Below are 26,645 nucleotides of genomic sequence, written 5' to 3'. Positions count from 1 at the left end.
GCCCATTGTAGCACTGAAATCTCATCCACCACATCAGGTAGCTCATATGACTCAAGCGACTTTCAATCTGTAAAAAGTGCTAACGTTGCATTTTTTTTTGAATTTTCCTGAAAATTTCTGATTTTTTTCATGGCTTCAAAATTTCCAGAAATTTTACATCTCCATCTTTAACCAGTTACTCTTTCTCCTGATATCCCTCTGTTCCACTCTTTATGCCCCCCCACTCTGTGCCACTGCAAATCCAAGTCCCCTGCTGCATGCAGCCTTCCAAGCCCTGCCTCACAATTTCCCTAGCACCCTTCCTCCTCTTTATTTGGCAAGCCACAATTACCCATTTCCATCTTCCCCTCTCTCTAGCATTGTGAGCATACCAGGTGCTAAAGACTTGAAACACTAGCCAAACCTCTTATTGTACCAAACATTCACTTGCAGAAAAAAAGTTGTGTCATTTATTTGCAATCTTTATCAGAGTTACTTCCTGCATCTGAAGAAGCTATTTCTTCCATTTTGCTGAAACGTAGTGCATGGTCTGCTGTATTTGCACCACATTTCTGTAAAAGATCCCTGTAATTTCCAGGTTCATCAGACACTCAGGTCACTTAGGAGTTGGCATACATGTGCATGAGGATAGGCGGTAAGAATGGCTTATTCCAAGAGCATTTCTACTGAAACAGTTAACAAGATAGCTACTATTTCCTGTCCAAGAGCATTCAAATAAAAGTTAAATTGAACTACATGTCCCATTTAAAAGATTTCAGGAGGATATGTTAACAACTGTGTACAACTTTACCCAGGTTAGCAACAGCAGTAGCAGAGGCCATTGCGAACTACTAGGCCGAACAATATTTGATCTAGGCATTCAAACATTATTTATTATATTTCTATCCCAAAAGCCAAAACTCTCAAGGCGGTTCACAAAAGTTAACACAAACATTTCCACTCTTGATTAAAAAATGGTGCAGACCTTCTACAGTCTTTGAAGTTTCCCTCAATGTATAAAAGGTATCAAAACAATGATGATGTACCTTTCAAGACGAATTTGATATCCAGTGCTCTTTCCATTACCGCACGCTTCGGCCCTTTCTGCTGAAACTCTCTCTGCCACCTTAACATTGAAGAAATTAACGTTGAAGAAATTAGTACCTTGTTAAAATGTTTATATTTGTTTGAAAACATAATTACTTTATTACAGCTTAGTTTTAAATGGCACTTACAGAGATAGCGCTGATCCTCCTAGGCTGAGTACATACAACCCTGCAGGAAGAACCCTTCCCTCTCTCAATATAGTCATCCAAAATGAACTGAGTAACTTGGGTTGTCTTTCCACAACCAGTCTCACCACTTATAACAGTAACCCGGCTTCTGTTTATGAGGTTTACAAGCTCCTATTTTAAAAAGAAAAAGCGAAGTACACAGTAAGTATTTTAGTGTGCAGATATGTTTCCATGCTTTCATTCTTCTATGAACTGAACATTTGAAGTCTATTTTAAAAAATTCATTTAAATGAACACAGAAGTCTAATATTATGAATCTTGTTTATAATTTACCATTTCACCCAATGTTGTCAGTGATACGGAAGCAACAGACATTTGCACATTCTGACTCTTACTAAAGTTCTATGCCTGAGAATGCCCATTTACATCTGTCCTTCCCTCCATCTCCAGGAAAGACACACATGATTTTAGTTATTCCATTATTATGATAGAAACTGAAGCAAACATGGCCCTCTTCCCACTACAAATCTTGCAATAACCCAAAACCTCTGTCTTGATGAGAAATGCAGTTAGCCTGACAGAAATTATCTTCAAACTCTCCAACATGGATGGCTGTGAAGTTCTTATGAGAGGCATTCATTTAATCCCCCATCTTCACTATTAAAAGCAATACATTGAAATGTCTTCCCCAATCTGCTGCCGGGAAGGTAAGTTGGACTGCATCCCCGATGAGTCTGGCTGGGGAAGGCTGACCTAAGCAATAATATATAACAAACTACTTCATAAACATGCCTGTTTCCAAAGGTAAGCATGTGAACTTGACATAATAAAACCTTGTTTGCCTTCTGGTTCTGCATGGGTAAAATGATACCTAGGCAGAAGAGTATATTGTAGATTTGAGATGGCAAACATTGTATTAGTAGTTATGCAAGTAATCCTATGGTTCCTGAAGGGGCAGCATTCCAGGAGCCTTAGGATATTGCATACAGGGAGAGGGAGAGAGAGACAGAGAAAGAAAGTGATCCACAAAGACATGAGGTGGTCCACCACTGAAGCATCCCTATTGTGATGGCAGAAACTTTTGCAGCAAGTAATGCTCCAATGACAGTGTTGCAACAGTAGAGGGGGAAGGGGTGTAGCGGATCCACATGTTCCATTCTCCCAACAGGTAGCATTGTTATTTTCCCTCCCATTGGAAGCAACAGGAAAAAAATGGAAAAAGACAAGAAAATAGGAGGGATTAAAGTGGGATAATCCCCCACAATCCTATGCACAGGCTGGCATGAGCCTATCATAGATTCTGCCATCAATTCTCCCCCAGCCAACCCACACGATTGCTCTGTAAATTAAGACTAGCATCAATACAATACATAGCCCTTTCGTTGAGCATTTTAATCAGCTATCTAACTTGATCATAAGTTTTGCACTGTAATCTTTATCTTTCAATTAAACTGCCAATTAAAGAAAGTAGTATTTTAAATGCAGGCTCATAACTGACTGAGCAGGAAGACCAGGTGACAACTCTTATTTTAAAAAGTGAATTGATTTAATCCAATGCTATACAACTATGCTCGCATTCCTTCGCAGAAAATGTCTTCTATCAAATAGCTTTAATGCTTCATTATTGAGTTTTTTCCCCCTCCAAATCTTAGTGTTCATCTGGGTTAGTACTAGTTCATATTAAACTTATATATCCCAGCTGTGTTCAATATTAAAATAAAACACGTAATTTCAAGCCGCATATTTACCTTTCTCATTCCATAAGAAGGCAGCTTCTCACGAAATCTCTGCAAAAGTTTTTTAAAAATTCATATTACAGTATTTCATGGCATGTATAATTAATTTGTTCAATAAATTTAATTCCATTTAATTCCACATAAAGTTTACTGGCATTACATCTGATAAGCTTAAGGAGAGATCTAATAAAGATCTAGTTTTTACTAGATAAGTAAAGCCTGTGAGAAGCATTCCCTTTTCCCCTTACAGAAAACCATACATTATGAGAACCAATGTGATCAGCTGCAACGTAACAGCACTAATGCCTCTTCCATAAAGGGAGGGAGGGAGACATAGAAGGGAGAGGATCTAGTACTGTATCAGTCTTTGGCTGTTGCTTTTCCCTCCAAGCAAGCTCCTTGTACAGAGAGGGGCTATTAACATGTCCCATTGCCTCCACTGTGAACATTCCTTGCATTGCACTAAGAAAAATAAATGGATGAAGAATACTTAATTCTTCTTCACACCCCAAATGTGAGGCAGGTATAGAGTTAACCTACCAGCCAGCCCAGAAGACCGGGGTGTCCACTGGACAAAATAATTTAATTTACATTATTGCAGTGTACTGTTGTTTTAGCCACTAAATGAAATGCAGAATAAAAACTCAGTTCAGGTTTACTTTTTAGAATATAAATTCTAGCCAAATACAAACCCCTGTTGAGAAGTTGATACAATGATTATTAAGGGGGGAAACCTGAAAGGTTTTATAGGATAATGATGTCCTCTTACAGTGCAATACTATACATGCTTATTCAGAAAGATGTCCCATTGAGTACAAATGCAAATATAACTGGCTTATGAAGCAGTTCTTTAATTAAAAAAAAGGAATCTGGGAGGCTTATAAAAGCTGTATCCTCCACTTCAGAAGCAATCAGTACCTGCATCTCAATATATCTGGAATCAGATTTTTTCCTTTTCAAGTCTTCTTTAAGCAGCTCATCTAAATCAATATCTGGCTTATTTTCTTGTAAGAGATACTCTGAATCTTGGTCTAGGAATGCTTTTTCCAATATTGGTTTAGTTCTTTCAGGAGCCTTCTCCACAACAGGTTTCTCCAAAACAGGTTTAGGTTTTGGTTTTGCAGGAGCCTCCTTTGTATACCTGGAACATATTTGATTAATCATCACTCTTCCAACTCTTAAGAAACACACATTTTATTAGCTACATTTGTTATTTATAGTTCTGACATACAACCCTAGGCCAAGCTATGACTAAGATGCTACTAAATTCAGTGCATCCTGCAAACAACTCTGATGACAGTTGCCATCGCACTACTCTGCTTGCCTGTGTTTTCCTCCCTCCTACACTACACTGTAATTCTCCTTCTGCCCATGGTACAGTACTATCTTAAGAATGCCTTGCCCCTTTAAAGCTGAAACTGGCAATGGATATAGCACCATGATTGCTGAACTCGCAATTATTAAGAACTCAGTGCGCTACTGACCTAATAAACTCAAATACAGAAATACCACCACCAATTCAGCCACATCTGGAATAATACTGCAATGACAGCACAAACAAACAGAAAGGCAGGGCCAGTGCAGTTTGGCAATCTGCAGCTGCACACTTGGGGAAAACTGCTAATAATTCAAGAAAACCTACCAACTACAAAGCTAGATTTCAGCATGCCCAGGTGTGCACAGAGCTAGTCATTATTTTTAACTACAACTCAATTTCAAATAACATTATGATATGGATTTTGTAAGAATACCATACAAGACGGCACCAGGTTCACTCACTCTTGTTCCAGAAATAAAAGTGAACTATCTCAATAAATTTTACTAATCACTTCAGCTATTATTCTTTCCACCAGCCAATATTTTCAAATTAAGAAATACATAGAATCATAGAATAGCAGAGTTGGAAGGGGCCTACAAGGCCATCGAGTCCAACCCCCTGCTCAATGCAGGAACCCACCCTAAAGCATCCCTGACAGATGGTTGTCCAGCTGCCTCTTGAAGGCCTCTAGTGTGGGAGAGGCCACAACCTCACCAGGCAACTGATTCCATTGTTGTACTGCTCTAACAGTCAGGAAGTTTTTCCTGATGTCCAGCTGGAATCTGGCTTCCTTTAACTTGAGCCCGTTATGGAACATATGCTGTTCCATAAGAATATCAAACAAACAGGTAAAAGAAACATTATGCAAAGTACTGTCTAATCCATGAAAACAGAACAGAAACAGTACAGCATCTTCAACATTTCATAAGGCAAACTCAACTACCCTTAATGAAATACTTCTTTGTTAATTTACTAAAAACAACTTGACCTGAGACAAGGATGTAACAATTTTATTACCCTTCTTCATCAGACCACCATGACATGGCTTCTTGTTCTTTTTCATTTTTGTTCTGGACAGTGTTCAGCAACTGTACAATCTGTTCTTCCCTGCGCTCATCCATACGCACGACAGCTCTCTATGAGCAGGAAAAAAACCACATTTAAACAAATTCAAAATATCTCCATGGGCAAGATCTAATTATACTCTTGTTTTGATCGTCTCAATTAGCAATACTATCTAAAAGTATGAAAAGGCCAATACTAACTATTCTAATTACTACAGGGTTGTGCCAATTACAACTGCTGCAAAGAGTAATGTTACATACATTTAGGCTCTAACTGAATTGTCACATACTGTATGTTTTGCATCCCTTTACCATTTAATTTTAACCTTTACAAGTTATTTTTTACATACATGTGTATATATACTTGACAACTGAAGATAGAATTCCTTGCACTTGAATAAGTACACCTAATCCACAAATGTTACCAAAACAAAATTTGTTAATTTTTAAGGTGCTACAAAATTCTGTTTCCACTCTAAGTAATACTGCACTACAAAACTGAGAAAAATCTTCAGTTACTCCCAAATGAAATGCACAGGGGTGCTCCTGCTCTACAACTGACATTCCAGATTTCAGGTACTAGATTTCTCTTTCACATCTTTAAAAATTAAGAGGAACTATATGCTCCCTGCCAACATGCGCTGAAAATACACCTCTTAACTTTTCACTTAGGTCTTTTTTCAGAGATTTTTTAATAGATATCTGCAAGAGAACTGAGGGCTATATTTAATTTTATACCTAATTTGAATTAGACAGCCGCAGAAAACAAAAGTAAATATGGATACTTGAAGTAGGACCCCTTAAACATTCTAATGAAAGAGGCATCTACACAATTCGCTACCAGCCATTGACAAGTGCACATTAAAAGTGAAAGAGAGAACTTAATCTCAAGTAGCAAGTGCTTTCACAATAACGCTATGGAAAAAACTCAAATTCAAACTTGAAGATGTGAAATAAGAACAAATGTGACTGACTGAAGCCCTCTTCTCATGTTCCACTCACATAACAGAATACATGCAGAGGGCAGATTGCATCCATTGCCTCTTCTCCTGAATGCTGCGGATTAAGCAGGAGGAAAAAAAACTATATACACAGTGCTGCATGCATTTCGGCCTGTACATGAAACTGGCACCCCTAGCCAAGCTAGTGCAGAACATGTTCCTATGCTAGCATTAACCAACATGACATCCTACAAATCTTTTGAACTTCAGCTCCCATCAGCCCCATTGAGCACAGTCATTGCAGAGCTATTACGGAAAGTGTAGCCCAAAGATATGGAACACACCAGGTTGGGAAAGGTTCTCCTATACATTCAAATAAAATGCCAATGGAATGTGAGAAGAGATATACAGTAGGTTCAGAGTTAGACATACATTGAAAATCTCCCCATTTAAGTGAATTAAATTTATTTAAGTCACCGCTGCCCTGTCACTTCATTCTGCCTAACCACCTCTTTCACAGGGTTGTTCTGAGGAAAAGACTAGGGAGGGAGAGAGACTTCACACTCTCACAATGCATTGAAGCCCTTCTTCAAGTGTCCAGAGGATGCTGACAAGAGAGGACGCTGTTTTGGAAGTGGCGCCCAAACTCTAGAATGCTTTCCCAAGGGAAGCTCAACTGGCATACACCCTGCTATTTTGGGGGCCAAACAAAGTTTTTCCTGCTCCCCATTTTCACATTTTTGGAAGTATTTGAAACATTTTAGTATTTTTGTGTTTTCTGATATTAGCCCCTGCAATGTGGTGGATTTTCCTAGTCCCTGCAATATCAAATTGTATTTCATGCTTTTTTGGCACTTTTGTGTTATATTGTAGATTTTATTGTGATTTTAGTTGTATTTTTATCACTAGTATTTTAAACTGCCTAGAGAAAGCTATTTTATGAAGAATTTAATGATCAAACAAGCTGTCTTTTATAGGCCTGAGGCAGCATAACTACCTTACAATGTAAAGTACAAGTAACACAGACATGTATTACACCAAAGGTAAACTCATCAGAGAGCCAGGAGTGGATGCAGCTCCCTGTCAAGCATACACTTTGGGTGGTATCCAATGCTAGTCCTACTTAGAGTAGACCTATTGAAATGAGTGACACATAGGTTAGTCATTATTAACTTAAGTTGCATTCATTTAATTGGGTCTACTCTAAGCAGGTCTAACATTGGATACTTACCCTCTGTCACAACCTCAGAGACAAGGACACAGGATGCCCATAAAGGCCCTTAGACAACATATTTGTGTGCAGGCTCTGTGTGTGTAACAATAAGGGGGGCAGGAACGTTAGGCGGCGCTCTCCTCCTCACCCACCTGCTGCCTCTCGGTCTCCTTGCTCTTATCGCCCTGTCTCCGCGCGTACCACAGGCCTATTTCGCGGCCCTTCAGGTGGGGCGGGGGTCGGCCCCGGCCGCCGCCGCCCCCTCTGCCACCCGCACCTCTGCCACCGCCAGACGAAGACGACGACGAGGAGGAAGACGACTGGGAAGCCCGGGGCCCACCCCCGCGACTCCAATCCCGACGGTGCTCGTAACTCATCCTGTCACCGGCTCCAGAAACCGAGAGCTGAGGAAACCTCCTGAGCCGGCGGACTCGAAGAGCACCGGAAGCGGAACCAGCAACAAACTCAAGCCGGCCCAAGGCGGTCACTTCCGCTCGGAAGCGGAAAAGGCTGGTGCGCAAGTGCAGGTATGGACGGAGGTGGCGCTCTTTCTCCCCCCCTTCCCCTCGCCCATAAGAGGGAGGGGAAGGGGGGCGCCCCCCACTGGCCCGCCTCTTTTACAGAGGAGAAGCGGGGGCTCGAAGCCGTCGCAACCGTATTGGCGGCGGTGGCGGCTGTTGCGCGCTGCTCGCCGACGGTTTAGAACGGTTAGTGAGTCAGCCGTGAGCGCACAAAGTTGCGGGTTCTAGTCCCGCTCGCGGCGGACGCCTGTAGCTTTACCATGGCGACACATGCCAGTGAGCTGGCCTTATTGCTAAACGATTAGAACAAACGCACACGTTAAAAAAAAAGTCTATTGGTATTAGAGGCTTACTGTGGAATAAGCTTTCATGAACCATAGCCTGATTCATTTGGTGCATAACATATTGCCCTCAGTTACACACATGAGTAGGAGGAGATGGGAATCTAAACTGGATCTACAACCCATGAAATGCAAGGGACCACGAATGGCTCTCCAGATGTTGGGCTACAACTCCCGTCATCTTTCACCATTGGCTATCCTGGCTGGGGCTAATAGGAGTTGCAGTCCCAACAACATCTGGAGGGCTACACTTTCCCCATCCCGGCTCTGCACCCACCTGTGTGATCATAACACTGCTTGCATCTGATGGAAGTTGTCTCTAGTGTATGAAAGCTTTGGTTAGCCTTTAAGGTGCAGTGTGACTTTTTTTGTTGTTTATTCGTTCAATCGTTTCCGACTCTTCGTGACTTCATGGACCAGCCCACGCCAGAGCTTTCTGTCGGCTGTCGCCAACCCTAGCTCACCCAAGGTCAAGTCTGTCACCTCCAGAATATCATCCATCCATCTTGCCCTTGGTCGGCCCCTCTTCCTTTTGCCTTCCACTTTCCCTAGCATCAGCCTCTTCTCCAGGGTATCCTGTCTTCTCATTATGTGGCCAAAGTACTTCAGTTTTGCCTTTAATACCATTCCCTCAAGTGAGCAGTCTGGCTTTATTTCCTGGAGTATGGACTGGTTTGATCTTCTTGCAGTCCAAGGCACTCTCAGAATTTTCCTACAACACCACAGTTCAAAAGCATCTATCTTCCTTCGCTCAGCCTTCCTTATGGTCCAGCTCTCGCAGCCATAGGTTACTACAGGGAATACCATTGCTTTAACTATGCGGACCTTTGTTGTCAGTGTGGTGTCTCTGCTCTTAACTATTTTATCAAGATTTGTCATTGCTCTCCTCCCAAGAAGTAAACGTCTTCTGATTTCCTGGCTGCAGTCAGCGTCTGCAGTAATCTTTGCACCCAGAAATACAAAGTCTGTCACTGCCTCCACGTTTTCTCCCTCTATTTGCCAGTTATCAATCAAGCTAGTTGCCATAATCTTGGGTTTTTTGAGGTTTAACTGCAACCCGGCTTTTGCACTTTCTTCTTTCACCTTTGTCATAAGGCTCCTCAGCTCCTCCTCGCTTTCAGCCATCAAAGTGGTGTCATCTGCATATCTGAGGTTGTTAATATTTCTTCCTGCAATTTTAACTCCAGCCTTGGATTCGTCAAGCCCAGCACGTCGCATGATGTGTTCTGCATACAAGTTAAATAGATAAGGTGAGAGTATACAACCCTGCCGTACTCCTTTCCCAATCTTAAACCAGTCCGTTGTTCCGTAGTCTGTTCTTACCGTTGCTACTTGTTCGTTATACAGATTCCTCAGGAGGCAGACAAGATGACTTGGTATCCCCATACCACCAAGAACTTGCCACAGTTTGTTATGATCCACACAGTCAAAGGGTTTAGAATAGTCGATAAAACAGAAATAGATGTTTTTCTGGAACTCCCTGGCTTTCTCCATTATCCAGCGGATATTGCCAATTTGGTCTCTAGTTCCTCTGCTTTTTCTAAACCCAGCTTGTACATCTGGCAATTCTCGCTCCATGAATTGCTGGAGTCTACCTTGCAGGATCTTGAGCATTACCTTGCTGGCATGTGAAATAAGTGCCACTGTACGATAGTTGGAACATTCTTTAGTGTTTCCCTTTTTTGGTATGGGGATATAAGTTGATTTTTTTCCAGTCTGATGGCCATTCTTGTGTTTTCCAAATTTGCTGGCATATGGCATGCATCACCTTGACAGCATCATCTTGCAATATTTTAAACAGTTCAGCTGGGATACCGTCATCTCCTGCTGCCTTGTTATTAGCAGTGCTTCTTAAGGCCCATTCGACCTCACTCTTCAGGATGTCTGGCTCTAACTCACTGACCACACCGTCTGAGCTATCCCCGATATTATTATCCTTCCTATACAGATCTTCCGTATATTCTTGCCACCTTTTCTTGATCTCTTCTGTTTCTGTTAGGTCCTTGCCATCTTTGTTTTTGATCATACCCATTTTTGCCTGGAATTTACCTCCGATGTTTCTAATTTTCTGGAAGAGGTCTCTTGTCCTTCCTATTCTATTGTCTTCTTCCACTTCCGCACATTGCTTGTTTAAAAATAATTCCTTATCTCTTCTGGCTAACCTCTGGAATTTTGCATTTAATTGGGCATATCTCCCCCTATCACTGTTGCCTTTTGCTTTCCTTCTTTCTTGGGCTACTTCCAGTGTCTCAGCAGACAGCCATCTTGCCTTCTTGGTTTTCTTTTTCTTTGGGATGTTTTTTGTTGCCACCTCTTGGACAATGTTGCAAACTTCTGTCCATAGTTCTTCCGGGACACTATCTACTAAATCTAGTCCCTTAAATCTGTTCTTCACTTCCACTGCATATTCATTAGGAATATTAGTGAGCTCATATCTAACTGATCTGTGGGTCTTCCCTATTCTCTTTAGTTTGATTCTAAATTGTGCAATAAGAAGTTCGTGATCTGAACTACAGTCAGCTCCAGGTCTTGTTTTTACTGTCTGTATAGATGTCCGCCACCTTTGGCTGCAAAGGATGTAGTCAATCTGATTTCGGTGTCGGCCATCTGGTGAAGTCCATGTATAAAGCCGTCTTTTCGGTTGTTGGAAGAGAGCGTTTGTTATGCACAGTGAGTTGTCCTGGCAGAATTCTATCAGCCTATGTCCCGCTTCATTTTGTTCCCCTAGACCATGCTTACCTGTAATTCCAGATGTCATTTGACTGCCCACCTTAGCGTTCCAGTCTCCTGTAACGAAAATAACATCTCTTTTTGGTGTATTATCCAGTAGGTGCTGCAGATCCTCATAGAACTGATCTACTTCTGCTTCTTCAGCATCTGTGGTTGGGGCATATATTTGGATCACTGTGATGTTAAATGGCTTACCCTGAATTCGAATTGAGATCATTCTATCGTTTTTTGGATTGTATCCAAGCACTGCTTTAGCCATTTTATTATTAATTATGAAGGCTACTCCGTTTCTTCTGTGATCCTCTTGTCCACAGTAGTAGATCTGGTGGTGATCTGATGTGAAGTGGCCCATTCCAGTCCATTTCAGTTCACTGACACCTAATATATCTATATTTAATCTTGACATCTCACCAATAACCACATCCAATTTGCCCTGGCTCATAGATATTACATTCCAGGTTCCTATGGTGTGTTGATCTTTAGAACATCGGATTCGTCGTTCACCACCAGCACTGTCGGCCGCTAGCCGTCCTTTCGGCTTTGAGCTAGCTGTGTCATCACGTCTGGGGCTAGTTGAACTTATCCTCCCCAGTAGCATTTTGACCATCTTCCGACCTGGGGGTCCTATCTTCCGATGGTATACCGACATATCTCTGGTTGTACTGATCCATTTAGTTTTCACGGCAAGAATACTGGGGTGGGTTGCCATTACCTTCCCCAGGGATCATATTTAGTCTGACCTCTTTGCCATGACCTTCCCGTCTTGGGTGTCCCTTCACGGTTTAGCTCATGGCATCCTTGAGGTGCTCAAGCTCCAGCACCACGACAAGGTAATCTGCCTTTGCATCAATCATTAAAAAGAAAATGCTATTAGCTGCTGCTGGGAGAGAGGGCTGAAAATTGTTAGGATCATAAGAGAGGGAGTTTCAACCCATGCTGTGCGCCTTAAAAAAAGTTGCTTGTCCAAAGTTGCTATTTGTATTGGGAAGAAAGCTGTATTAGCCATTAATTAGGAGCTTTCCTCTCAAGAAAATGGAAACTTTGGAGGAGTGTTTTTGGTAAGGTTTGTGGCAGGGGGTTTCCAGCTGCTAACTGGAAAGATGCATTTAATAACCCATGTAGTTTGACCTTCTTGCATTTGCAGGTTTTGAATGTTAAAGAGACTTACTCCAAGAAGGGACATAGGATTGCACCAACAATCCCACTCCGAAACCGATTCTTTGTGATATTTTGAAGAAGAAGAAGAAATGGTTCTATTTTCAGCTCAGTCATAACCAAGTTTAATCAGAAATAAGTGACGTTGTTTTCACTGCATTTTACCTTCACGCAAAAATGTACTTAGGGCAGCATCTACACTACTGCTTTAAAGCGCTTTATAACAGTTTTGACAACTGTTGGGGCCCAGGACACACTGCATATACAGTTTTTGAAATGTTTTAAAAGTGCTTTAAAGCGCTTTAAAGCCGTAGTGTAGATCCTGCCCTAGGTACATTTTTGCGTGAAGGTCAGCCCAATCATCATATCCATCTATATTCAGACACGGGTCTCTCACAAGACAGTGGGTCTTATTCTTAAAAGAATTGTAGCCAAACACTCTGATCATAGCCATCTTTACTTGGAAGTAATTCACAGAGTTTGGTAGGACATACCCCAGTAAGTGTGCAAAGGATTGGATTTCCAAAAGTTTTTGACAAAGCCTTTCACCGGAAGGCTTATGGGTAAACTAGTAGCCATGGGATAAGAGGACAAGTCCTCTTACAAATTAGTAATAAACAGAATATGGAAATAAATAGTTCTTGCAATGGAGGGGATTAAGTAGTGGAATGCCCTGGAGATCTATATTGGGATTACTGCAAGTTTACATTCATAGATTATAAGGAGCCAGAGGTAAAGAGGAGGTGAAATCTCCAAATGTAACCACAATCTTCAAGATGGTCAAAGCCCAACAAATCTTTCCAAATCGCGTGTATAGGCAAAAAGAAAAAAAACCTAAAATAAAGTGATGCACATTGAGACATAACATTCCAAATGAAACCTAGTCCACAAAAGCTTATGCCATAGTAAATGTTAGTAAATGCCTTTAAGCTCCCCCAGGATTCTTTGTCTTTTCAACTTCACATATTCACTGATGGAATCTTGATCGACAGTGACTAACCAGGAAAGAGATCTTGAGAGATGGAGTGGATAAGAACATGAGAAGACCCATGCTGGTTCAGACCAAGGGCTGATCTAATCCAGAATTCTGTTCACACAGTGGCTGACCAGCTGCCAACAGGAAACATGGGTGCAATAGCACCCTCCTGCCCATGTTCCCCAGCAACTCGTATATATAGGCTTACTGCCTCGGATACTGTAGGAAGCATAGAGACATTAGGACTAGCAGTCATTGCCAGCCTTCTCCAGGATATTGTCTAACCCTTCTTTAAAGCCATGCAAATTGGTGGTATGCATATATCTGGTGGGAGCAAATTCCATAGTTTGATTGTGCTGTTTGAAGAAACATGTCCTTTTATCTGTCCTGAATCTCCCACTAATCAGCTTCATGGGCTGGCCATGGATTCTAGCATTATGAGAGAGGGAGAAAAACGTCTACATTCTCCATATCAAGCATAATTTTGTACACCTCTACCATGTCTCCCCTTGCCTTTCTTCCAAGCTAAACAATCCCAGCTGTTGTAACCTTTCCTCATAGGGGAGTTGGGTAGCTCAATTAAAATGTTAAGGGCTAAATTAGATATTAATGAGGGGTCTATGCTCTTTCAGCATAAACTTTGTCTCCTAGAAGCATTTTCAGGGGCTCCAATATGGACTGAGGCCATGCACAGGGGTGTGTGGCTATGCTCTCCCCTCCATAACTAATGGCAACTCATAGGTAGGACGCTCTTTGGATCAGGGTTGTGGAATTGGGAAAGGGTTGGATTCCTCCAGTGCCACAGCTGGACCCCCACATAATGTCTAGTTTGGCCCTCGATCAAAGTACACTAATGTCAAAAAAGGCATATTCAGGACTATGGATTATTAGGAAAGGAACTGAAAAAAGATAGCCAATTTGAATGTGGGAGTAAGTAAAACTGAGAGATTTATCCATCCCTACTTTCTAGTAAGTGTATACTCAACAAACTGACCCTGCTGTGGAGTTCTATACAGGACTTGTGTGATGTGCAAAGCAGCCTGACTATGAGAGGATGGTTAAAGTGTGCTAAGAGATAACTGTGTCTTTGCTATTTTAAAGATAAAAATGGCAATGGTCAAGCCATGTGTATGCAGGCATCACTTCAAGCTAATCTTAAATAACGAGGTTTTTCAGCTCCTCCAGGTAAAAATGAATCAACATAATCATAGTTGGCTTGGCTAGGATTATTTATTTCCATGTAATGAATTTTGTCTTAAGCCTTCATATTTGAATTCATGAATAGTGGATTGAATCTAATTACCAGCATATTGTTGAATTGCAAATATTTTTAAGGTTCCTGGTTGTGGGTAAGAATTTTCCTTTATTGTTTTTAAATAAACAGCTGTATAACTAAAACATGAGTTCTGAGTGTGCTGTGTGAGTTGTTGTCTCATGCAGATTTTTTTGTTCCAGCTCTCGTTTGTTTTTCTGAAGTCGTTAGTGGAATTAGTAGACTTTAATGGCTGTTAATGCTTCTTTAGTTGTGTCGGGCTTTATTATGCTCGTAAGTGACTCTTGAATCATATTTGCTGCACAAGGTTCCTTGTTTTCTCTTCGGCACTATTTACCTACCCCACATTTCACTGAATATATTTTCCTAATGACTTACTTCCCTGCCTCTCTGCCACCAACAGTTCCTGATCCCCATCCCTGCCCTCATAAGAAATTGGTGATGGGTAGTGGCCACAGGGCCATTAGAAATAAATTGACAATTTCTGCAGTAATATCCTGTTGTCTAGAGTCCTGTGCCTCCTTTATCTCTATCTTCTTCAAGTGAAATAGCCAATATAGGAAGCTTCCGTTTAGGAAATCATATTTATTCAATTCAATGTGCTTACATTTCTAGCCTACAGCCCATCCAAACAGATGTAAATGTGGATAAAGTAATTGAGAAATAATATTGATGCACGCAGATAGGGAACACCCCTATGTGGACACTTTTAAGCCTGCAAATTGCTCCAATGTATGTACGGCAGGGATGCACAACCAGATGATCATGGGCTGCATGCACACACCCACACCCATGGGTGCCCTGACGCCCTTCCACTTTTAAATTTCCACCACTAATGGTACTATGCCTTCTCTCCATTTCCTCCCCCAGTGATCCTTATAAAGATGTTTTCCCCTATTGCTGCTAGTGGCAAGAAAAGAGCAATCAGAATCACTAGCATGTGTGTGCATGTATAAGTACAGTATGTGTGCATGAGCGTGCAGCTACACCGAAACCTGCATCACATGTGGCCCTTGGTGCCAAAAAGGTTGTGCACCTCTACACAAACACACAGTTATACTCACTAAGACTTGGCCTCTTGGTGCTGCTCCCCCAGGTTTGTTCTTCACACATTATCCATCGGCCCCTTCTTGGAAAGTGTGAAGTGACCAAATAGCTTGCAAATAATAGCCAGGGGAGTGAATAATCCATTTCTGTGCCTTACAAAAGTGCACATATTTTTTTCCAATTCTTCCTTGTTTTGCCCTGCTTTTCTCTATAACTGTACTGAATGCTGGGAAATTAATTATCTGCAATAGATTGTGTTGGCCATGTATTTCTCTCCTTACTCTTAGAACCCACTAATCCCTGCTGGAGACAGACGGCCTTAAGGGACATGCATGGAGACAGAAAAAGACCAAGGGCCGTAATCTGTTGTGCCTGTGTGTCGGTGGGAATGACTGCTTGCGTAACAGGGCTTTTATGATTCTACAGGCAACCCGAAATGAGTGAAAATACTCATTTCTAGAATGGGGCAGGTCAGTGGAGCTTGCAGAAGGGAGTTCTGGAAATGAGCATTTCCGGGTTTATTTTTAGAACCACAAAATCCCTGTTGTGGTAGTAGTTGTTCCCGCTGGTGCAAATGAAAAAGGCTGATCTTCCAGTGTTAAACTCAAAGCTGCCATTGGCCATTGTGTGCTATCGACACAGTCAGATATATAATATGGATAAAGTGTCATTTATATAGTTTAGTCACTAAGTGACACTAGATTTATTTGTATCCGGGTAGAGTCAGGAGGTTCCTGTTTCTGTTGTGCAATGGAAGCCCAAAAGGCTTGCACTAGCAATTAGGCTGGCAACCAGCTTGATTTAATACCCAAAGTGCTAGTAAGAAGTTTGCTGGTGCTGTAACAACACCCTTATAGACATGTTGTGTGCTGTGTAGTGTGCCTTGATATTCAATGTGGCCATCACCAGAATAGACCCACGTGGACTGGCTTTTTGGGGCGGGACACATAATTAGTTATGCTGGAAATAGCTCTGCCCAGTTAATTAGTCTCTTCTTGGGCAGTTTCTTCCAAGACTGTTCCCCATGTATATTAAGGCCGTAGCTAGACCTAAGGTTTATCCCAGCATTGTCCTGGGGTCAAATCTGTTCATCTAAGTGCCACACAGGGCATCCAGCGCTCAGGCAGGGATGAACCCGGGATGATCCTTGGATAAACCTTAGGTCTAGCTACAGCCTAAGTTAACAAAGATCACTGAGTTGTTATTTTTCTGTCTGGGTAACCATCACATCTTATCTATCCAACTTCAGAGTTATTTATGTCATCTCTTCTGCTTATATAAATTGAAGATATTCTCAGGAAGTGTTCATGAATAGCTATCAAAATTATGGTGTCCTTTTCTTGAGACAATTTTCATGAGCCAAAATGTCTCCCATTCTCTGTTTTTTCCCCTAAGATCTGTCACTAAAGGTTGGCCTTAGTTTCAAATGCTGGATTCAGTTCATGATCACACAGTGCGTGGTTATAGGAACATAATTACATTTCCATGGTAATGTTGCTCTTTCTTAATCTCTTAAATTGATTAACGGCAATGTGGCTGCTGATTATTCAGAAGAGGCAGTTAGTGAAAGTATTACACTTAACAAATCTCCTTTTGAAAGTACAAGGACCCATTGATGTAATTAAACATCTAGCAGGATTGGCTGTCAAGTACTAAATGCAGCAAACCATGAAATTTAGTGACTGAATTTGAAACGTAATTGAATTTAAATATTCTGTATGTGTATTCTCTGTGTTCCTTGCATTCAGTACTTCTTTAAAAAGCACTGAACATTTGGACAGTGTAACAAAAATTACTACTACTACTACTACTACTTATTATTATTATTATTATTATTATTATTATTATTATTATTATTTAACATTTGTATTCCACCCTAACTTCAGGTAGTTTATAGTGATGTCCAAGGTTTTAGGGAGTAAGTAAGCCAGCTAAAGATAATTAACACATTATCCATCTTCATTCCACACACACATAACTTTGAAATTTGTCAAATTCAAAGTCAGATATGAATATTGACTTTACCGTTGATTCCTGTAGCTCTTTGGCTGATACATAACACACTTGCGTTGCGGTCCCTGGTACTCAACATCTGTTGTTGTTGTTGTTGTTGTTACAGATCATTACTTTCTGAAATATTGCTATTTCAAGTGTCAGATTTGTATCCACTTATTCTTCTGTGTAGAGACCGACCTGTTTGTCCTGTGCAGAATGCAGAAGGGCATTGCTGGCAAACGATGGTGTATGTTCCATTAGCTGTATATGAATCCCTGATGCTGTGGATGACATTATGTGGCCCTGTAATAGTATTACCAGAGAGGACAGAGTTGGCACCTGGGTTTGGCCCAGGATCTGGTTCCTGTGTCTATATTTGGTAAACTGTCATTTCTATTGAATATCTGTGTTAGGTTGGGGATGCAAGCAAGTAGAGGCCTACTACCCTAGGCCTGTGACAGGAAAGTGTCATTGTCCAGAATGGGTTCTTGATGCATTTGAGTGGGTTTTAGCTGAGAACTGTACATGGTATTCTGTTGTTTTCACTTTGGGGTCTGTCTTGTAGTACATTATTCCTGGGTTCCAATCTGGTCCTGCTGATCTGGTTTTTTTCATTTGTAAATGTGAAATCTCTGCCAGGCATTCATAGGTAAGACTGAAGAGCAGGGATGAGGGGTAGACACATTTGCTCTTTGAAATAGGTATAAGCTGTACGAGCTTATCGTCTTGGCCTGCTTGAATTGTAACTTTTTAGAGAAATGCCAACGTTTTGGAGAGAGAGAACAGCAAAGCAACTTGAATAAAGGTTTTGAGAGAGAGAGAGTAAATAAAACTATTCAACTGGCTGAAAACAATGGTCAATTAAAAATGCCTAGGCAAATAAAAATGTTTCGATCTGGAGAGCTGGTGTGGCGTACCGGTTAGGACTGGGACTCAGGAGATCCGATGTCAGTAGGGTAGGGCATCCATTCCGGGTTTCAGTCAGAAACAGTCAGAAGTACCTTGGAGAGCTCCTTTAGAGTTCTGACTGAAACCAAGAACGGAAACCCAGTTGAAATCGGAGCTACCAGCCTCGACTGCTGTGCTTCCCACACTGATCCCAGTCTGCAGTAGGAAGGGGACCTTATATGAAACTCCTGCACTGCTGCCCCACCCTCCCAGCTGATCCTTATCACAGCCACTGTTTTCTGCCTTGCTGGTATTTGTTCTTGCATAAGGGCGCAGCAGCTGTGGAGAGAATCACCATCCAGCTTCTGGAGTGAAAGAAAATCTAGTGTCTGTCGTATAGGAGGGGGAAGCAGTGCACTGCAGACCTGAGTGAGTGACTGGCAAAGGGCTGGGCTGCTGACCGTGAATATTTTGACTGAATATGCCATCACGTTGCAAGAGCTGGTGTTTGGTATTCAGGGGCACATTCTCGTGTTCAGCGTCTTTCAGCAAAGTGGTTACCCAATGGGGTTTTGCCATGTCAAAAGATAAGACATAAATCACTAACCTTGGGTTTGATTCAGGGAGACAAATGGATCTCTTGATTGCTCTTCACATGATTACTTGCAGCCAAGTATGTGCATCAGAAATCACATCAAGGGCAGTATCCAACCTTAGTCTTAGAGTAGACCCATTGAAATGAATGGGATTAAAGTTGGTCAAGACAAACTTAAATCTCATTCATTTCAATGGGTCTGTTCTATGTTGGACTAACATTGTGTTGGGAAATGTCTATCTGTGATAGCTTATTAACAACTGGCAATAGCCACTTGATGGTTTTCAGTCCATGTGAACCATTCCTATGATATTGTCATAAATTGGGTGTGTGTGTGTGTGTGTAACAATATCTATTGTTACCTGTCTTGCAAAGCAGGTAGGAATTGTGTAATTTCTACACTGGTTATGTGCTTTGGGAATTAATTGATGGAACATTGCCTATGGTTTTGGAAAAGAGAATTTTAAAATATGATTTATGTATTTATTCTTTGGCCTGCGAGCATTGTCTTTGCAGCAGGGTAAAGAAACAGAAAGCTCACAACCACTTACCACTCCACAGTAATCTTTTATTCATTATTCTGCTAAATGCTGCAACCCTACAAGGTGTTCATGGAAATCTTCCATTACCACCACCACAAAACCCATTAGGCGATACATGGGGAGGAATTTACCATTATGAATTAATGAATGTTTTAGAAGTCTGATGAAAATACAGCTTCTTGAAATGTTCTTCAAAATGGGAGACATATTTTATTACATGTTTTATAGCACTGGTCCTCAAACTGGAATCTAGCAGCACATTGGCATATTTACTACCTGATCCTGAGCATCTTTATATGGAAGAAAGTTCTACTATGTTAGATGGAATTTTCCACCATCCATACTTCCTCGTTTGGGGGAAGAGGTCATAGCTCAGCTGTAGGGTGCGTGATTTGCATGTAACAGTCCCATGTTCAATCCCCAGCGTCTCCAGGTAGAGTTAGGAAATACTCTTGCCTGAAACCCTGTCAGTCAGTACCCTGACAATACTGGGTTAGATGGACCAAGATCTGAGTCAGTATATGTTCCTAATTAGAGGGGCTAAGCAGTTACAGAATAATTTTAAGACAGTATAGTTGTGAGTAGGTTAACTTTCCAAGCCCTTGTGATCAAACAGGTTGCAAAAACAAACACATAAATAATAGGATCACCAGCACCTGCTGGCAACAGAGTTTAGCTTTCCAGAGGTAGAATTACGTTTCCAAATGCTCCAGGCAACCAACGGCTGATGCCTTTGAAGCTCTGCAGTCCAGCTAAATAGGAATTGAACCTGGAATGGGGAAAGAATCTGACTAATAGAGAACGTTCTGATTATTGAGCTTCTCAATTTTCAGTGTGATATGAAATGCATTATTCAGTAGTCAAAAACGACTACCATCCAGTAAGCTCAGGTCCAAGATACAGCTGCTGCTTCTATTTTCTCGATTTTTCTTCCCTGCACAGGGCTGGCTGGATCTCATCTCTTTGAAGTCACCTTCAAAAAGGTCACTTTGACAACCATCCTTCTGCCCACAAATGTCAGGCCTGTGTTCTTCTGATGCACATTAAAGGTCACAGAGGAGAGAAAAATTCAAAGGGGAAAAGGACAAAATCATTTCCCATTAGATATTTAGAAGGGGTTTTAAAAATTTAAATCCAACTGGGTTTCTAAAAATGATAAGCAGTGCACCATTACCAGTGATTACTAATGCATGAACTGTGTGTGTGTGGGGGGGGGATTTGTTCTTGATTGACAAATAAATAACATCTTGTCAATCTCACTCTGATTCTTTTCAACCAAGAGTTTGGAAATGAAACACAAACCAGTTTAGACGCTGAACAGAAGGTAGTTTATGGATTTGGAATAAAAGGAAATTTATTCACTTTCAATTATAGAACAGTAGTACAGTACTTGACAATTAGATTGAATTGAGGACCACTTTAATATTATATTGTAATGCATCATCTAAAGTCTAACCCAAGATAAACCACAGCTAACAGTGTTAAAATATCATCTGTAAAATTGTTTCCTACACAAAATATTGAACTTCCTTTAAAAAAAACACCCCAAAACAAAACAAAACAGTTGAACAGGACTCTAAAAGCAGAGGTGGTTTAAGTATTTCTGATGCCTTAGGCCCAAAATATCCCTTTCATGACTTCACTGCCACTTCATTGTTCAGGAATAAATTTGTCCAAGAGGCTAACGGAAACTTAATTACATCATATCATTGCCTTTATTGGCAAGCCATTTGCCATGTTCATGTGGACTGGAGATGCCACTGAAATTTGCCTGATGCTATATTTTGAGATTAATTTGGAGGTTCCTGCTTGGGAGAAACATCTGAGGAATGTTGAGGGAAATAAAACTGGTCCAATTTGTTGGGGTTGGGGAGTCGATAGAGCCCTGATTGCCACTAAGACTTGCCTAAACTTATATTGCAACCTGAGTTTAAAAGGGATGGTTTCGAAGAATAGGGGCAAACACACACACACCCAACACTTTTGATAAGACTGGTGATTTCCCCCCACCCAACCCATCCCAAGGGGATTGTCCACAGACACTGAGCTACATCCAATATCATGAGAGTGGACTTCCACTTAGGCAACAGAGCTTCCTATTCCTTGCACTCCTGTGTCTCCCGGATCTGCTCTGGAGGGACCTCCAGCCCTTCGGAGCATATTTGTGGGGCACGCAGGAGCTGCATGTGGGAGGGGGAATCCATTCCACCAGAGGGGTCCATTTTGCTGGTAGATGGACTCCATGGATACACCCCTCTTAATTTGCATCCAGGTTTATCCTAAAGCAACATTTTGTGGCAAATTTGGGGGTCCCTGCTTGAGACAAACACTGAAGGGGGGAAGAGTTCTACTAAACCTAGCAAAATTGCTTGGTGGAGGTCTGTACTCCACCATAGATCATATTCCACATCCTATTGATTTCAGCTAAAAATGTTCTTTATTTCTTTTGTACTTCAACAGACACACTCCTACTTTGCATCAATGCCCCCTGTAGTGGTCAAAGCTATCCCATCTGTAATTTCTCCACTTAGTTGTTCCTTGGAGAAGTTGCAATAAGCAAGCTTGTGTATGACCATCGCAAGTTCTGCAAGGGCTCCAAGTCAGCTTCTGCAAATAGAGATTGGGATTGCAGAATTTATGTTTACTGTTCGCGAGGGCCTCAAGAGTCACAGAATCGCCCATGATTAACAGATATATGGCTTCAACATAAATCGAAAATTGAGCACTGCTGAATCAGAAGCAACCACCTGCACCTCTTCTATGACCATCATATGAGCATGACCAGATTAAGGATTAGTTGATTCAGGCAGCTAGATATTTCCCAGTAGGTGATCACTTTTGCAGTCACTGCACTGTGGCATCTCTGTGGAAATAGGTTGCTTGAAGCAAGTGACTTTCAGTAAGTCACTCAGAATATGTGCACCACTGGATTTGGCAAATGTCTAGACTTACTATACTAGCTATTACCAAATTATAAATCAGGACCTACTGTTAGGTTGTGGAACCATTGTGGGTGTGAATTCAGGTACCCATCAGTTTGGGACTAGGGCAGCCTGGTGCCCTCCAAATGTTTTGGGACTGCAACTCCAAATTTCCCAGACAAATTGACATGCTGGCTAGGAGTAATGGGAGCTGTAGTCTCACAAATCTGAAGGGCACTGGGTTCAGGAAGGCTGGACTGGTGCAAGGTAAAATGGGCAGGATGAAGAGTTCACTTCCTGATACAAGGTCTAAAAGAATGTGGACCCCAACTATGGAAAGAATTCATTCCTGACCCTGCCAACAAAATGTTCTGGAGCTATGTTGCCTTCCAACTTTATAAATTTTGATAACTTGTAACCTGATTCTGCTACGTCTGAATTTCAGTATCTCTTGTGAGTTTGAAGACTCCTCTCCACACAATGGTTTCCCCATTCATTTCAATGAAAAGTACAACTCAGTATCTACATAGGATGTACATATAGTGGTATCCCCTTCATTGAAGTGAATAGCTACTGTGTTTGTACTAGAGGTGTGCTCCGCCCCGATTAGAATCGGAGAATCAGAAGCGAATTGGCCTGCTCCACCTTGCCCAGAGGTGGAGTAGAAGCGGACCGCGGACCCTTAGAAGCACGACGAAGAGAAGCGGCCATAGGCGGAGCACTTCTCTTTTCGCGGAGCTCTCCGATCACCATTTTGGAAAATTTCGCCCATAGGATTGCATTGCGGAAAAGAATAGGGGATAACTGTGTTGTTTTTTAAGCTATCTTTCTGAAACCTTGTGCTTAGAGAGTCGTGGCTGGGGGTCATTTTGAGCCTACTCTCAGCTCTCTGCGTGGTGCGGTTCGCTTGCTATAATTTTTGGAAAAATTGGGTAAAAAAAGCGGGAGAGATACCTTTTTGAAGTGCTGAGAGGCACATGATCCCAAAGTTGGAGGAGGGGATAGGCAAAATGGGATACTAGTAACTTGGAATACTGGGAAACTTCTCTTTCTTAATCTGAACAGACTTTTCCCAGTGTTTTTTAAAACAGTAGCCCCACCAAATGCACAAACACAACCTGAAATCATATGCTAAGCAAATAAATAACAGATAGGAAACACAGCACTGCTACCCACCCTAACCTTGGTGAACAACTGAATAGACGTGGTGCAAGGGGATAAAGTCCCCTAGGGCATGTGGACGTGCCCAGTGCACACACTCTCCCACCCTGGAGGGTCATCAGAGCCCTCCAAAGAGTAATCCAGTGGAGAGAGACTAATGCCTATCATGAGTTGAAGTGTTAGTTTGCTTCTTAAAGACTGGTCCCTAGACAGGGCCAGTCAAAATTGGCATAATTCCCCCTCCCCCTGGGCATGTCCACTTCCCTCTTACTGATAAAAGACAGATATAGCCTTTTTAAAAAAATTCTTCCTGTTGTTTATTCAGCAACACTGCTGCTTTTAATTCTACCCCTCCTTTGTTTATTTATTTATTTATTTATTCCATTTTATATTTACACCCCATAGCCCAAGCTCTCCTGACTTTTCCTCTTCAGTGAAGTCAGGCAGGCTTTCATTGTGGTTCAACTCCTTGTTGTTGTTGTTGCTATTAATATTAATTAGTACTGCTATTAACGTTATTATTTTGTTGTTTAGTAATGGCTGTGATCACAGTGCAGTCAATCAACTCTGAAGCAAGGATCACAAAGTTTTACTCTTATCCTCCTAGTCTCCTAGTTATGGGATGCAAAAGAAAAGACATCTCTCTGTGCTGCTCCCACCTCACAGGGATGGTTTGCATTACTGGCTTTGAAACTATCCTTGGCTCACTTCCTTATGCCCCCAGAAATGTCTGCTGCCTGCCTGCCTTCCCTCCGTCCTCCCCTGCCCGCCTTGCAGGGATGGTTTGTGTGTGTCTTGCTTTGACTCAGGGGATAAGTCCTTCCTGCGCTCACTTAGACTTTTGGAAGTTCCAAATCAATTTTTCAAGTGTGGAGGAAGATTCATATAGGTTTATCTCTACTCCCCAATTCATGGCATGTTGGGATTTCCTTTGAAATGGCCCCATTGAGCTGTCTGCAGCTTTAAATCCCTGAGATACTGGGGTGTCCCATTTTCAAAAATTCCCCCAAAATCAGGGGATGCTTGGATTGGCTTGAGTCTTGGCATGCATGTGTATACGTCCATGAGGTGTCATGGTGCCGAGTTTGAGGTTTCTAACGTGAAAATTGACATAGTTCTAGCATGGGACTTGATTTAGGGTGAGTTAAAAAGTTAAAGCCCCACCAAAAATCAGGGGATGATGGGATTTGCTTGAAAGTTAGCATGAATGTGGATCTAGATGGCATCTGTGAGGGTGCCCACTTCAAAAAAATTTATCTGTCAAAATGTCGGAGAACAGTCCATGTCTGAAAATGGGGTGTCCGATTTTCAAAATTTCCCCCAAAATCAGGGAATGCTTGGATTGGCTTGAGGCTTGGCATGCATGTGTATATGTCCATGAGGTGTCATGGTGCCAAACTTGAGGTTTCTAATTTTAACAGAAAAAAAGTTGTAGACTTTTTTGGATTTCAATGCAAGCGTAAGGGGGGGAAAAGTGGAGCTCCGATCCGGATCCGGAGCTCCGCAGCAGAGCGGAACGGACTATAGGCAGAGCGGGGCGGAGCAAAGCGGCCCGATCCGCAAATTGCGGATCTGGAAGAGAACCGTGCACACTCCTAGTTCATACACACATGTCCCATGTGCACACTAGTGCACATATAGGTATGTTGAATGAATTTGTTTTGTTTTGCACTGCAAAGATCTTTCAAACAGCAGCTCAACATCCAATTGTCTGGCTCTGTTGATCGCGCATCATGTAGCCAGTTCTGTTGTCATTGTACGGACACTGCACTGAATTTGTGATATGCGGAAATGTGTGGAGAGCTCAAACTGCAACTCAAGTAAACTGCAGTAATTGGATCAGATAGTCAGTGCTAAAAGTTGCAACATGAGGCTCAACCTTTATTATAGTTTGCATAATGCAATTCAAAGCAGGTGTGTCAAAATGCACGTGGCCATATTTACAAGATGTAGATACTTAAATTTTGACTACTCAAATTTAATGACAGTATGATGTCAAATTGCACCTGTGTGGCGCTCATTAAAACCAGAAAATCAGCATACTTTTTCTATTGTTTTAGAACTGCTTAAACTGGATATATAATTTCATTTCCTTCCATGTTGTGTAATGGGTAGTCTGGGTTTTGTAGAACTGCAGCAGAACACCTAGCACAGGATAATTAGGGCAGCACCGGTAATCCAGCAGATTCTGATATGGATATTTAAATTCTGCTAATATGGACAATTATCTGAACCCACTTTCTTTCTGAATGGAGGCTTGATGTGTAAACTCTTGCACAAGCTACAGTAGGTAAGAATTTAAGAATGGGGAAGCACATCCCCTTGAAAGTAAAGGACCAAATGCATTTGTAGTTGAAAATTTCATTGAAAGGAATACACACTTATCTGAGTTTTGATTCCCAATCCAATATGCATCCAGTTTACATCCTTGATAAAGATGGATGAATATGTCAATTTTGGTTTCTTTTAGTTTCTCACTCTTAAGTATATTCTATCTTTCCTCTGCTTCAAGTATGCATTTTTGAGTGGATTTCTCCTAATAGACATATTCTGTATGCCTTTTTGCATTGTATGCATTTTTACAAGCAAATTCCCCCACATATAATGCATTTTTGTACATTAGTTTCACTAATATATGCATTTTTGTGCAAATTTCCCTTTAATACATGCATTTTTGTATGCATTTTTGAATTAGAGAACTGCATCACAAAATTCAGAAGAGTATATACCAAAGAATAACTGTTTGAGTTAGTGTATTGGTTTGGGAAGTGTGAATTAGGTAGCGTTGAATTGAACACATTCTACCACCCCTATCGCTAATCCTTAGTTCCTGAAAGCAAGGATATCTGAAAGCCCGGAGAGTGAGTATCTATGGATATCTGAGATCCTGGGGCAGAAAAATACATTGAAATAAAGGGCCAGGTTTTGCATTTCTCTAAGAATGATTTAGAATAAAAAAAATCTTTATTCTTAAAGATGCTAATGAAAAGAAGTTTTTAAGAATAAGAAACACT

General features: G+C 41.4%; 1 protein-coding gene across 1 annotated transcript in view; it reads right to left on the bottom strand.

The window, feature by feature from the left end:
• Positions 1-7,901, bottom strand: part of DHX36 (DEAH-box helicase 36) — a 31,478-nt gene extending 23,577 nt beyond the window's left edge. The window contains exons 1-6 of the mRNA XM_063132067.1: positions 7,639-7,901; positions 5,286-5,404; positions 3,869-4,091; positions 2,963-3,001; positions 1,215-1,385; positions 1,026-1,105 (exon numbers count right to left, since the gene is read on the bottom strand). Of these exons, the coding sequence (XP_062988137.1) occupies positions 1,026-1,105; positions 1,215-1,385; positions 2,963-3,001; positions 3,869-4,091; positions 5,286-5,404; positions 7,639-7,863 (857 nt within the window). The 5' untranslated portion in view covers positions 7,864-7,901. The remainder of the gene's footprint in view (positions 1-1,025; positions 1,106-1,214; positions 1,386-2,962; positions 3,002-3,868; positions 4,092-5,285; positions 5,405-7,638) is intronic.
• Positions 7,902-26,645: the final 18,744 nt, after the last annotated feature.

This window comes from Elgaria multicarinata, chromosome 8 (assembly GCF_023053635.1).
Source record: "Elgaria multicarinata webbii isolate HBS135686 ecotype San Diego chromosome 8, rElgMul1.1.pri, whole genome shotgun sequence".
Taxonomy (NCBI): domain Eukaryota; kingdom Metazoa; phylum Chordata; class Lepidosauria; order Squamata; family Anguidae; genus Elgaria; species Elgaria multicarinata.
The sequence above is the reverse complement of the archived record's forward strand: the minus strand, read 5'-3'. Positions and strand labels throughout refer to the sequence as shown.